This window comes from Phalacrocorax carbo, chromosome 16 (assembly GCF_963921805.1).
Source record: "Phalacrocorax carbo chromosome 16, bPhaCar2.1, whole genome shotgun sequence".
Taxonomy (NCBI): Eukaryota; Metazoa; Chordata; class Aves; order Suliformes; family Phalacrocoracidae; genus Phalacrocorax; species Phalacrocorax carbo.
The window spans coordinates 10,379,805-10,394,671 of NC_087528.1; the positions used below are offsets into that span (position 1 = coordinate 10,379,805).

The window sequence follows — 14,867 nt, forward strand, 5'->3', positions numbered from 1 at the left end:
TGCTCCCTTCAGGACACAGCAGTTCAGTTGCTAGGGGACTCCAAGGCGGCCATTGGCTCTTTCCCCCGTCAATCGCACTCAGTCGCACCGTCCCGCCGGCGGGAAGCCCTCCGCCCGGACCGAGCACCGAGGCTGCGGTTCGAGCCCCAACCCCGCCGGCCGGGCCGGCGCCGGCGCCCCGCAACCACAGCTGCGGCGGGGTCCCCTCCTGGGTTTGCAATGATGACGGCGTGTGCAGGCAGACGAACGGCCCTAGGACTCGGGTAGGGCTTGCGCGAAGTAATAGCAGCTTCTGGACAAGGAAGGTTTCAGGACTTTGCACCAGCACCTGCCTCAGGTAGGGAACCAACAACCGTCCTGCAGAAGGCAGGGCCCAGCTGTAGCTATGGGACGAAGTCACTCACTCCACACACCTTAAAAATCTTGCTTTCAGGATATTCATAGCCAGAAGAGGCATGTTCTTTTTCCATCGTACCCACACCAGCGTTGGCTGGCTTTGCTCCCTCGCTATGCACATTCAGATATCACTGTGTATTTGTGCAGAATAGGGGTGAGGCTTGGGCAAGATCTCAGCAAGCCTGAGATCTCCTCCTGGTCCTGCAATCCAATAGAAGCACCTATACCCAAATGCCTACCCTTATCAATACCACAAAACATATCTACAATGCAGTAGGCCGGGAGCTGAGGGAACGGGGTCATCTTTGGAGCAAACGCTCACTCTTCCCGTGCCATTAAAATAAATTCAGGTTTCTAAAACAAGGTGCATCAGTGCAACGCCTCTGACCCCAGGTGTCAGGCCAGTGAGAAAAACTGCAAACGACTGAATAAAGATTTACAGGAGTATCTCATCCCTTAAATCTTACCCTAATGCATATATTTACTGCCTGAGCTCTACACTAGGCCCTTTATGACCTCGTCCTTTGCCTGTAGCACATCTGCCAGCAAATATAATAAAAAAAATTATTTAAGAAAATCTTGTTTACCCTCAGTAATTCCTAAATATGAAGAGAAAATTTAGTAGTGTCAAACTGCTATAAAAATACATTTGTACAATACAAAGACGTACAGAAACAAACATCAAAAATAGCGCTGTTACGCACAAAGTATCAACTCCACATAAAAATTACAACTTCATGAAAGGTCTTTATGTCCTTGTTTTACTAGACCCCACCCTACGGACACACTTTGCCCAAAGCACCTCTAATTCAGAGGAAATAACCATACTTAAAGAACTTACTCTGTATTATCTGCAGCCAAACATACGCCCTATATTGAAAGAGGTATGTCTATACCTTACATTTCTACTAAAAAAAAAAAACGAAAGAAGAGCTTGACTAATAAAGGCTGTTTGTATGGGTATGACACAATGTCAATTTACTGGTCTCTTAAAAAAAGAAAGAAGTCTTACATGCTTATTTTTATTTCAGGATTGCAAAGAGAGATGTGAACTCATTAATATCCTTGTATCATTCCTCAGTAATTTTAATCCAGCGCAAACAGAAGAGCACAGAGGGTCCTGTGGCACTCACCCGTGGGCATCAGAGCACCACGTTCCCAGTGTCAGACAGGCCGTCCTCCCTCTGGCATACTCACGCATCCAAGAATTGCACCTCTTTATAATCAAGTCATCACTTCATGGAATCAAAGTCCTGTTGGAGGCAGGATAATAAATTTGCAGCAATAAACTACAGTTTCACAGGCTCCAGTGTTTTACTGCCAAAGGTCTACATATAAAATGAGAGAGACATGCTCTCCTTCCAGATGCATCATCTGTCAGAGCTTCTATTTCAGTTTTCAGTCTGAGATGGCTAAATGCAGTCGTAGCCGTCATTTGTACTCTTCCTGTGGAAGCAACTTGTAGACAGCTGGAGTACAGCCCTAGGCACCAGGAAACTAGTGCTCTAATCCCAGTTCTAACACAGATTTCCTTTACGAACTTGGCCAGCTTGCTCAAATTCTTTCTGCCACAGGTTTCCAGACCTATCAAAGGTATTTGCTGCATCTATTAGTACAAAGGAGCCTCGTGGGTTTTTAACTACAAATTTCAGTGGAGCACTTTGGAGGTGCTCTAAGACAAACGCTGAAGTACGAACTAATCATTATATCTCACTTTACTGAAATTGCATGTGTTTGATTTTTCCCAGAGTTCGCTAAGGAAGAGTGGAGGAAAAAACCCAAGCATTTTCATAACAATGAACTTGGCAAATAAAGGTCATTTGCCCTTATTTTTTAATTAAAAACTATGAAGAGCTTTTCAGTTGCTGGAAATTAAGAACTAATGCCTTTCAAACGTCTGTATTGATGCCATAAATAGCAGAATTCTGTAATGTTTCCACTTACCTGAGTATTTCCACTTATCTGACATTTCTGTGTAATCATGTTCAGAAAATAAATCTGTGCCAAGCCCAGGTTTATTTTGAGGGCAGCGCATGGTTATGCTTTATACAGGAACCAGTGAGCTAGAATACACCCACAGATCTTTAACCCATCACGTGTCTGAATAATATAAAAGAAAATGCATTTGCTAACCCACTTTCAAGCATTAAGATAACCTGGTTAGGGGCACCTGAACAGAGAAATAATGACATGTATATTGCTCTTCTACTGTGCCATACAGAACGAGGCGAAACAAGTCAGAACTGCAAATAATAATAATTTTCCCTTGATCAAGAAAAAAAAAAGACTCTCAAACAGCTATAATTATGGAAAAACCCCCACTTTTTTTACCCTCACAAAGTACACAATTTCTTATTCATTATTACTACAATGATCCAAAAAACGAAATGTTCTCCCTGAACTTTTTGTTGATGGCAAAATTTGTGAAGAACAAAACCCATTGGCAACCTGGCATAGTCTATATCAAAAAGAGAGGAAGTAAAACCATTAGACTCTGGAAAAAAAGTTACCTGATTTCTGTTTCTGCAGAACCAAGAACAAGTCCTCTGCCTTTGGTCACGTTTTAATTCACATTCTACCGCAAAATCACTACGGAAACCGCTGAAGACTAATCCATGAAGGCATTAACTCGGCAAACAGACACATCAGTGACTCTGATCCCAAGGTCTCTGCATAATCAGAATAATGGCCAAACTCTGCTCCTAAGGTCTATCTCAGTCTGTTATTTTGGTAACGGAACTTCTCGTTCCATTTATCTGCTCATACAGATGACCTGAGGAATTATTTAAAACACAGATTTCTCTCTCTTAGGTGAATTATGTTTAAGGAAAGAAAGAAAGAAAAAAACAAGCACTATCACCAAATCTCAATTAGTGTCTTACAAATCATCTCTTTCCATCATGGAAAGTCCTACATCCTTCCTGATCCACCCTCTAGGCCTATCCATGGGTGTGGCAGAGGAAAAAAGACAAAGAGCCCACAGCGTGTTTCTCACACAAATAGAGGCTTGGAGCCCCAAAAGCCCTAATGCATATTTTCCATTTATATATATAAGCCAACCAATAAAAGGCTACACATACCAATTACCTTTTCCCTTCTTGTACATACTGTCAAGCAGTAAACAGAAATTAGCAGCTGCAGTGCTTTTTTATTCACGATGTATATATTAACTGATGACTCACCAAATAATTTGCAGCCCAGCATGCCAGTTGTCTTCTCCTCCACAGAAATGAACACTATTTTAAACAGAAAGTTAACCACTGTGGATCTTGCAGGCAAGCCAGCATGCATCCATACAAGATAAACATTGCTGGTGAACCCCATCGGGGTTAGAGGAAAGGGGGTGGTTCCAACAGCATACTGCAAGCTTTTTAAAATACTCAAATGGGAATAAATAATACATGCAGCTTAAGAGTGGAGGCAGGGAAGAAAGGATTATTGCAAAGTCAACCCACACTGCCACATGGCCTTTTGTGCTACATGCTGCCTTCACACAGCAGGCAAGGCCTGCACTGCATGAACGACTTCGGTATATGGCTAAACTTTTTTTTTCAGTCCTCTTTTAAGTACATTTGGGGCCTGACTCAATAGTTTATTTCAAATGGGGAACAGTAGTCTATGGCACAGAGGCCAAAGATGGCACGCAGCAAGCTTAGGGAAGGCTTGGAGCTGGAACTTGCGCTGAAAAGGGTGTCTGTGAAGAAGCAGCTCCCAAATCCTGGCTCACACTGACTGATGTCTGCAGGAGTTGGGAGCCCGGGCCTCCTGCAAACAGATGCTCTGTAGCATCTTCAGCAATGCAACGTCTCATGGGTCTTGCTGAATTTCTTCCAGAACACTTAACCTCTAACTTGGAAAGCAAGCTGACAGTTCCTCCTTCAGATTATGTCCACCATGTAACTAATAAGCTTGACATTACAATTTTGGTCAAATTTTTGTTATTTACTATCTGATCAGATGCAATCAGAAAAAAGTACAATTCAATTAAATTCTAGGGCATGAAGGGCAATGACCCTCTACTCCTACAACATTGCCTATGCTTTTCTTCAGTGCAGCATGAAAAATTTCTTTACTGACAGTATGGAATATTCTATTACGACTTTGTATTTGAAGACTAACCACACATTTTATTCTATTCTAACTCCATTAAATCTATTTAACAAATTCTAATTGGTTTCTAATTGCTGTGTCAAAAGAATAAATAAATAACAAAAAATCAGACACAACAGGTATTTTCCAAGAGTTGTGGAAGTGTCATTTAATCAAAATGTGGATTTTGAATTCTTCCTAATGTCATAGTTCTTTAAAAACTGCAAAACAAGAAAGCAAGTCTCTGATCTCAGAATGGACATTACTCCTTCGCACTCTGAATAAGAAAGAGGGTTCAAAGAAAACTCACAGCATTATTTTCCACAACACCTGCTGCTGATTCCTAGACTCCAAATGGAGAACTGAAGTCTCCCTCAGCATAATCTCAATCATTCTTCACCAACCACTGTGGACAGCTGAATCCAACCTTTGCAACATGGGTTTAAGGCTAATTTTACACCAAGAGTCAGGAGAGCCAATATGTGGCAGAAAAAAAGATTCCAGCATACAAAAACATATTCTCACTTGTGTTTCCATGCTCTCGTGGTACTAATTTATCCCTGGTTCTCAATAAGCCACAGGTTCCTGTGTTTTAGGGTATCACTGTCACATCCACAAATTATAAAGCCCTCCACAGCCAACAGTGTTAAGTGACATACATGCTCTGCTACACAAAAAGGCAAGATAATACATACCATCCAACCAATCTTCTGTAAGCAAGATTTAGCATGCTCATGACATATTTGGAGCTGCTAAAAGCCCAAGCTGCAGCTATCACGTGTCAGTTCAGGATTTTTTAGACGGACAGTAAATGCATGCTTCTAATAAGCACCGATTCTGTTACAAGTCCACTACGTGAATAGCCTTGGTACATGCACTAAACCTAACATCTGAGATGTGAAATTTCTTGTGTACAAAATGTGTTGCTCACTGGCTCCTGACAGTACGATCCCATCAAGTGCTTTCCAAGAAAATAAATACATTGCCCGTGCACACAGGAGTGTGCAACACATCTCATAACTCTAATGTGTGTGTGTAACTCAAAACTTGTGGATTTGGAGCAAAAACAGCACACTGATTATTTGTTCAGGCTCTGTAGAAATGGCCAGATACATAGAGGCCTAGCAAAAATAGTCATGGTAAGTCTGCCTGGATTGCTATAGATCCAGAAATCCTGCCAAATTCAAAATACCAGACCCTAATGACCAGAGTCTAGGTTATTAATAAATAAATAAAAATTTAAAGCTGTGTGGAACCTGTTGAAAAGGAAAGGTACATAGACTTCTGGAAGGACTTCAGTCCTTTCACCACTTGCTATTTTGCTGCTGCACAGGAATTATTAGAGGACTGCACTGTAATCCTCCTGCACAAAACCCCAAAAAGAAAACTTCCAAAGCAAAATCCAGTTTAAAAATTGAAAGTACATGTCAGTAGCTCTAAATTAACCTCAACTGCTGTTTACATAAACTACTACATAAAAACAGATGTATATCCATAGGTGCCAAAATTGCTCAGGCAGCACAATAATACTCTTAAATAAAACTCCAAGGCAAAACAGTATAGCGAATAGGGAGGTAGTAATGAAAAACTAAAGATTAATTAGTGATTGTAATCAGTCAGACAACAGATGGTTAAGGAAATGAAAACACAGAATCTTGCACTAACAAAAAAAATGAATAGAAGATCAGCTATGCTTAGAAATGTGTATTTTTAAAATAAAAAGTTACTTGCTAAATAAATAACAAAGTCTAACGGGAAAAAATATATTAATTTAATGCAGACCTACACTAGCCAGCATTCAATAACAGCAAGCTGTTAAATAACAGAATGAATTTGAGCATGTACCTTTATAATAGCCAGAAAGCACATTAAATCCAAACATCTTAAAGTTACTATCCATTGCCTTTGTTATATACATTGCCCTACTGCAGCACCTCTTCCATGACATGTGCGTCCTCTGCATCTATAGTAGGGAATAATTCACCACACGACCGAGGGAAATAAGTTCAAACGAAAATGTATTTGCAGGCTCTCTACAGCCCAGAAGATGTTCCAGGAGGGCTGGGATTTTGGCTGGCATTACTTATCCCCCTGCCCAGCCCCAGTGGGGCGAGGCACTCCCCCGGGTGCGGAGCGGGTGGCAACACTGAGGGGAGGCCCCAAGGCCAGGCCTCCCCGCTATTCCCCGTCCGACTCTGAGAAGCGGTTCGACGCTTCTCCCTCTCCCAGCCGAGAAGCAGCGGCTCCTTCCCGGTCCCTCCCCAGCACCTACACCGAGCCCTCGCCCGGCCCCCACGACCGGCTGTCCCCGCGGCAGCGCCGAGGCCACCAGCCAGCCGCTCCCTCTGCGCCTCCGCCGCCGCCATTTTGCCAGCCCTCGAGCCCGCGCGCCGCCCCGCGCAGGCGCAGAGCCGCGCTGGCCGGGCAGGCAGCATGGAGGAGACGCTGAGGCGGGAGCTGGGCACCGCCGTACTCCGGCCGACGGGGCACCTGGGCGGCGGCTGCATCAGCCAGGGCCAGAGCTACGACACCGACCGCGGCCGGGTGTACGTAAAGAGCAACTCCAAGGCGGAGGTGTGTGTGAGGGTAGGGGCCGAGGGTGGGGTGCGTGTGCGGACCCCTGGTCCGGGAGGCGGCTGTGAGGGCCGTCGCGCTGAGGAGATGGGCGGCGGGCTGGCCTCGGTAACGCTGCGGCCGGCTGAGGGGAGACCTCATGGCGGTCTGCAGCTTCCTCACAAGGGGAGGAGGAGGGGCAGGGCTGGTCTCTGCTCTCTGGTGACCAACGCCAGGCCCCGAGGGAATGGCAGGAAGATGTGCCAGGGGAGGGTTAGGCTGGGTGTTAGGGAAAGGTCCTTCGGTGGTGGAGCCCTGGCACAGGCTCCCCAGGGAGGCATCACGGCACCAGCCTGGCGATATTCCAGAAGCCCTTGGACACGGCCCTCAGAGCCACGGTGTGAATGTGGGGTGTCCTGTGCAGGGACAGGAGCTGGGCTCGATGGTCCTTGTGGGTCCCTTCCAGCTCAGGGCATTCCGTGATTCTATGAATGCAGGTGCCGGGGAGGCGGCCGGCCGCCGGGTTAGAGGGCGGCTGCTGCCTTGTGAGGGCCAGGCTGTGGCGGCTGCTGCGGGTCTGGGGCCTGGTTTGTGGCGGGGGTGCCCGGGGATGGGCAGGCCGCGGTGGGGTGGGCACGGGAGTGGGGAGCAGCGTTTCGGGTGGGATGCTTGTTGTCGTATCAGTGCTATTTGACCAGGGCGTGCAGTAAAATGGCATGCTGTTGTGAGTTGTCAGTTATGGCTGTGGTGACAGTGGTGTCCCCGTGGTTGTGTATGCTCTGAAAGTGTCTGGAGCAATCTAAAAGGCATAAAAGAAGGTATTTTATACCTAGAAGGTATCAAATTGTCTACTGAGGGTATGCATCTTTCTTTGTTGCAACAAAACCGGTGATTCCCTCCATGTAAGAAGGAACTTTTCTCAATAAATTATATTTTCCACAATTGTTGTTCAGGATTTTTGCTTTGTCCTTTCAATACCTGGTACTAGCTACTGTAGAAGATAGATATCTGCATTCGATAGAGATAAGTATAATGCAGCATACCCATATGGCATCCTTATTTGCAAATCAGAGGCCAGGTGGAATTTACTTTAAAGGTACTCTACACTTGTGTCTGTCAAATGAATAGCTTCACTGGAAGAACAGACCCCCGAACTTGTATTTGTCTATAATAGCAAACAGATGTTTTCAAATGCACATATGCAACTATGCCTATTCCAAATTTGTCTGTGCTTTCTGATCATATCAGGGAGCTGGGTGGATGCACTGAGGTGGTAATATGGGAAAATACTGGTATATGTTAGACTGAAAATAGTTTGAATTGATAGCAATACAGCGATTCCACACAGGCCTTTGTTAATTGTGTATTTAGGTATATAACCCAGCTAGCTACAAGATAGGCCTTGGGGAAGAAAAGATCTGGATAGATTTTCTATTCAGTAATCATTTCATTTTCTATGCTTTTGCCTGTGTGTGGATTCTGAGTGCTGATTAAAGCAAAGTTTGTCAAACTGTATGAGTGTGCTGTGCTGTGTGTGCAGCAGTGGGTGTATATCAGCAGATTCTTTAGAAAAACAAAGTTCTTTAGAAAACACTGTGGGTTTTACTCTATCAAAGTCAACAGCTGACTTTAACCTAGTGTGATGCTTTAGACAGAGGTACAGTATTTACTGATTTCCTCTGAACAAAGCTATCTTATGGCTCAGTAATTCAGCAGTTCTTCATTCTTGATCTCCTGTAGGCTTTGGAATTTTTAGTCAATGTCTATTGCAAATTGTCCTTTGACCATGTTTTATGTATCAGTACTAAAAGGCTAATATTCTGGTTCTGTTTTATTAATTATATTTCCTTGTTTTTGCTTTGAGCAGATACTGTAGATTTCCCACATACCCTTTTTCTGCCACCTCTGCCTAACTCTTCTGGAGTGGCATTTCTTCAAGTGACTAGTGCCACTGATGTCAGTGGAGCAACTCAAGAGAATAGATTTTACTCGGTGTGGATAACAGTCATAGAAATAGGTCCTAAATTCAGAATGTCTTCAAAGCAAATGCAGTTGGTAATGGCTTGGGTTCTAAGGGCTCCTATGTGCAAGTGCAGTAAGGGGCATTTGGCTGCTATCACTGATATGCTTCCCCCCCCCCCATGAGGGAAAAGAAGTAGGCCAGGAAGATAACTCTGTGACTGCAAATTAGACTGTTTTGAAGATCATCTATGACTGAGGAGTCTGTGTCAGGAAAGTCATGAAGACTGTGAATGTCAACACCATTCTTCTAGTCTCTCAACTGATGATGTAAATTGCCCGTAGCTTTCTAGACATTTGCTGCATAATCCATTAATAAAATATTGATTACATTTTACAAATATGCAGTTTGCATTCCTTCAGTTGTAAACAGGTTTTCTAAGTTATGTTTATGGTTACAGAGAATGCTAGATCCTAAGTCACTTCCACAGAGTCAGTTTATGAAGTGAAATTTCTGTAACTAAAATCACTGTCAAGTCTGATGGTGTGGATCTGACTGTATCTTGTGTGTGTAGTAACTGCTTGCTCCAAGCTTTTTGTTTAACATTTTCAGCCTTGATTGGTTTTGTGCAAGAGCTTTGTTTACCTGTGACTGGTGTTCACAGAGACTAATGCTTTCCTTTAATGTTTGGCAGGCCAGAAGAATGTTTGAGGGAGAAATGGCAAGTTTGGACGCCATCTTGAAAACACAGACAATAAAAGTGCCTAAACCCATCAAAGTTATAGACCTGCCTAGGGGCGGTACTCTGTTTGTGATGGAACATTTGGAAATGAGAGGCTTAAACAGGTAAAACACAGTATTATCTTTGCATCCTTTAACCAGAAATTTTGACAATTATGTCAGTGAGGTCACTTGTTTTCAGAGGGGAAACTTTTAAAAAATTTTTTTCAAAGCAAGTCAAGATACATTTGGGAAGTTATACAGCAGAGAACTAAATAAAATACTTCATAATGCTTCACCTAGCAAATTGGTCACACATCAAGAGCTGAGTGTGGTTTTTGTTTAGTTTTGCATTTGTTTGGGTTTTGTGTTTTTTTTCTTTTTTTAGGTAATTAGTGATTTGTTTGTTTTTTTTTTTTTACAGTAAGATTCCCTTTTACAGTAAGGAAAATGTGCAAATGCCACCTTTGACATACGGATGTCAGGGGATAGCTACAATCTGTGTTAACAGGGAGAAAATTATATAACTTTGCCTTAACTGACAGTGCCTTGAGAACAGGGAAAGATGTGAGAGGTCAAAGACAGGAGAAGGAACACACCTTTGTTAACATGGGAGGCAGCTGGCTGTCGGAGTTGTTTGTAATTACTGCTAGACTTTTCTGAACTGTGTAGAGGATAAGCTTCTATTAAAAATTGATACATAAATAAGGCCCACCTGACACTTTCAGCTTCTAGGCTTTTTAAAGAGGAGAAGCTAGAGACAAAGACGTGAAGAAGAGGATGAGTCTCATTTGGCTCTGTTTCCCAAAGACAGTTTGCCCCCCGCCAAAAAAGAAAAAAACCATAACGTGTTGCATATGCTTTTCTTACAGATGTGTTACTGAAAGTTCCTATAGAAGTGATATCACACAGGAATTAGAATTGATAGTTTCTCATTGTTACTAAATTTATGATTGCTGCTTACTTTTAATAGCGTTGTCAGAAACAACCATGTAAGTACATTTTGGTTTATGTTAATGCATAATCTTTATAGGAAGGGGAGCTGTTTATGACTAGAATATTTTGAAAATGTACTTTGTAAGACATGCAGAACTTCTTTAACTTGCTTGATAAATCTTTTCAAGTAACTCCTTGATATTCAAGAACTGGATTCGTTCATGTGTCAGTGTTGCTAAGAATACTTCTCTTTCTTAGACATTCAGCAAAGCTTGGAGCACAACTGGCTGATCTCCACCTTCATAACCAGCAACTTGGAGAGAAGCTGAAGAAAGAAGAGAACACAGTTGGTACGGTACACAGCTGTTTGCAAATTTAACCTCGTTAATAATAATCTACAAAATAGTTAAAATAGCTTTTGTTATTTCAGGATAAGTTCATCTTCTTCCACTAAAGATATTATGAAGACAGATTTGGATGAAACACCCAGGCAGGGGGCCATCTTTTTGCTTTTGTTTGCTCTGCTTGGATCCCTGTAAGCAAAACATTTATTCAATTTGGGACCTTTGGGATCCCGAACCACAGTTTCTGCAAGGACATGGTATCAGAGAAGATACACTACCTCAAAATATGATTATGAAGATTATAATGTAGCTGCTTTACATCAAGCTTTAAACTTAAAACCAAACAGCAACAACTATTGTAACAAAAGAGTATTAACGTGCAAATTTTTTATTCTCAGTAGAAGAAGCATTGTACCCTTGTGTAGTTTTTAAGGCCCATTTGCATTGTAGATACTTAGAATCTTGTCATTAGTATTGGATTTTTGTCTTTGGTTTGAAAGGTAAAGGTCAAGGGCAAATGGAAGTCCAGTTTGTGGATCAATTTGGCTTTCATACAGTTACCTGCTGTGGCTATCTTCCACAGGTAGGTTGTACTTCATCAGACTGATAGAATTTTAAGTTTATCTTATTTTCCCTTCAGTGACGCAAAGAGCCAAAATTATCATAATGGAAATTAATTTATTTCTGTGGAGTCGTAAAAAGACAAAACACTGTTCAGCCTGCTAAGGAAAGCAGTGCTTTGAAAGCACTTACAGCTGCATTGGACATTCTCTTCAATTGCTTCCTTTTTATCACTTAGAGAAAATTATTTATTCCCCTAGTTTAGCATTTTAAGATAACAGTCTATTAAGTGGTGACATTTACTGTCCTGGATGGTATCAGCACAAAGGCTGTATCATCCTCCAAAGCTTTATTTGAAAAAGAAAAAAATCTGTCTTTTGTGTGGTGTAGAACTAAGGTCTTCATCCCTGTTCCTTTAGGTGAATGACTGGCAGAATGACTGGGTGACTTTCTTTGCCAAGCAAAGAATCCAGCCACAGATGGACATGATTGAAAAGAATTCAGGAGACAGGGAAGCAAGAGAACTTTGGGCACAACTTCAGGTAGGAGAAATTCTTATATTATAGTGATAGCTAGGTATCAGTTGTTTAGATTTTCTTTTCATAAAACAAAGTTCCTGTTTGTTGGTGTGCTCCGTGTTCTGTTCATAAGAGACTCCAGCTTTTAGGGATTAAAATGCTCCTCATTCTAAGGTATAATGGCTTTTGCCACATCACCCTATGCTAATGTTCTAAAGTGCATGTCTGCCAAATAGCACTTTGCCTAACTGTTTGGGAAATCCTAGACCAAGTTCACGTTTCTCATTCCCTGTAACATGTTTGTGATGAGAAATATATGTAAGGAGTACTATTCTGCACATTATCTGTTCATTTAAGGTTTGCATCTGATTAAGTGACTGCAGTATTAGCTACCTGGATACTACTTTGTAGAAATCCCTTCAAGGATGGTGAGAGATTCCTGAGCCTTCTAATGCTGAAGTGCTGGTTGTGGTGGTTGTTATTATTGAAGCTGGTCAATATTGCAGCACCGAATGCAGTTTTAATTTTTTATATTCTTAGTGCTAGACAACATTTGGATGACTCTTCTTCAGCTGCTGGCTTTTACGAAAAATATAAATCCTCTTGATTTTCTCAGCATCTCCGTTGACTAGGTCCTATGCTGTTTCAAGTTATGTTCTATTTTTTTTTTTAACAAACTTTTAAGAAGTTTCAATTCATGCTCTGCATGTGTGCATGCAGATAAAGCTCTATAATCATTCACCTTAAAATGTAATACTTACGTGTCTTGCTTTTTTCCCTCTGCAGCTGAAGATACCCAGTTTGTTCTGTGACGTAGAAATTGTTCCTGCTCTCCTGCATGGAGATCTCTGGGGAGGAAATGTAGCTGAGGATGATTCTGGTCCAATTATCTTCGATCCGGCTTCTTTCTACGGCCATTCAGAGTATGAGCTTGCAATAGCTGGGATGTTTGGTGGCTTCAGCAGTTCTTTTTACTCTGCTTATCATACTAAAATTCCCAAAGCTGCAGGGTTTGAGAAACGGCTAAAGCTTTATCAGCTTTTTCACTACATGAACCATTGGAACCATTTTGGCACAGGGTACAGAGGGTCTTCTCTAAACATTATGAGAAACCTTATAAAGTGACTCTCTGCTTAAGCAGAACACTTCCTAGGTTGCTTGGAAAACCCCATGCTTGGTGGTGCAACTACAGGAGTAGTAATGTTAAATGTTAAAAAAAGCTGCTAGACCCTTGACCTTGTTGCACAGCTAAAGACCTAGAACCAGTGAGTCTTGCTGAATACCAAGTGTGACATAGTCATCCCTTTTTAGGATAGTTGGCAATACCTTTATGGGGGAAATATCTAAGGAAGGAGTTTATTCAGTTGCACAAAAGATCTGTCGGTGTCAAGAAAGCGCTGCATGCTTGAGAGTAGGCAAGTTAATAGCAATCAAGCACTTGAGTGTATATCATTTGGAAGAAGTTATCTCTTAGGGACCAGTTGTGCTTCAGAGTAGAGGAATACCAGGGTTTGCATTTGCGCCCTTATGGAAAACATTAGAGAATTTTTTGTGGAATGGAAACTTGCTCTTCTCAGTTACCGAGGAGATGGCTAAAAGAGTTGCTCGTTGCTTTTTGCTCTTCACCCCCCCACAACCTTTACGATAGATTGATCAGACTCTTTCAACTCTTCATGTCCGGTTACATGCATGAAAACAATGTTAACAAAATATTTTGAAAGCCAATGAGAAAATTATATAATGGAAACTGAAAAATTATTTGTACTTGCTCTTCATTATGCTAATGTGAATCTGTTGGATGGATACTGCTTCCTCTTCTGTTACAAAGCTGTGTGAAAATACTTATAATTTTTTTCTGGCATGTGCCTTTTGGTGCCTCTCATCCTTCTTATGGGCTGTTCTGTGCTTGCCAGTCAGTGGGCTCTTACCTACAGCAATTTTGTTTTCACCAGAACTACCTCTCTCTCCTTTCCTGGATTATGCTTTTGTCCAATAGTGTGCATTCTTAGAGACCTTTTCAGGCAAGACTTTACACATACACATCCTGTGAAGACGTGTTTCTTGCTAATACAAACAGATGGCAACTGTTGTCATTGCCCACAGGATAATGCCATCTAGTTGTGGTATAGGCTTCACATAAATTTTCTGTAGTTCAGACTACATTTTTCTTCAGTCCCCACTAAGTGCACTTTGTAGCTCTTGGGATAAGAGATGTGAAACCAAATGAAGTTGAAATTTAACTCCCAGAACAGCAGCCCTACACCAGTGTCAAGTTCTTTAAGGACAGCTTTGCAGACGAGCTATTTCTTGTACCTTTAATATTAGATGATAATACTAAAATTGTACTCTTCTTGATATAGGCTGGTAATGATATTTCAGTGCAAGCTACCAGGTAGGTGGGAGAGATGCATGATTCCTAACGTGCATTTTGAGTTTTTGGGAATGACCTGAATGAATTAATTAAAAATGTTTTTCACTGGATATTGGCAGATTACTGAGGGCTTTTCAGTTGCTGGTTTTGTAGTTATGAGAATTGGAAGCAAGTTTAGAGAACACTATCACTTGATATAACTTTCCTTAATTCTACTGCTCTTCTCACTGGCTGTTTAACTTTTGCTACAAAAAGTTTGAAAACCTTGCTTGGTAGAATAGCTTTTACTTTTACCTTGTTGCTTAAATAAAAAGTTTGCCAGTTGATTATTGTTGTCTCTGTTTTCTGACTTTAAACCTTACAGCTTGCATCCATTTTTGGGAGCTACTTGCTCTAACCTGTTAAAGGTTCCTAGTTTG

General features: G+C 41.8%; 1 protein-coding gene and 1 long non-coding RNA gene across 2 annotated transcripts; both read left to right on the forward strand.

Annotated features, from left to right (window-relative positions):
- The first annotated feature begins 6 nt into the window (after positions 1-6).
- LOC135315994 (uncharacterized) lies at positions 7-1,690 on the forward strand. Its single transcript, XR_010375476.1, has 2 exons — positions 7-337; positions 1,478-1,690. It is a non-coding gene; the product is annotated as an uncharacterized LOC135315994 (long non-coding RNA).
- Positions 1,691-6,683: 4,993 nt separating this feature from the next.
- LOC104039620 (ketosamine-3-kinase) lies at positions 6,684-14,774 on the forward strand. The gene is made up of 6 exons (XM_064467407.1): positions 6,684-7,059; positions 9,693-9,844; positions 10,913-11,004; positions 11,499-11,581; positions 11,979-12,101; positions 12,864-14,774. The coding sequence occupies exons 1-6, from the start codon at positions 6,919-6,921 to the stop codon at positions 13,200-13,202; spliced, it is 930 nt and encodes a 309-aa protein (XP_064323477.1). The 5' UTR covers positions 6,684-6,918; the 3' UTR covers positions 13,203-14,774.
- Positions 14,775-14,867: the final 93 nt, after the last annotated feature.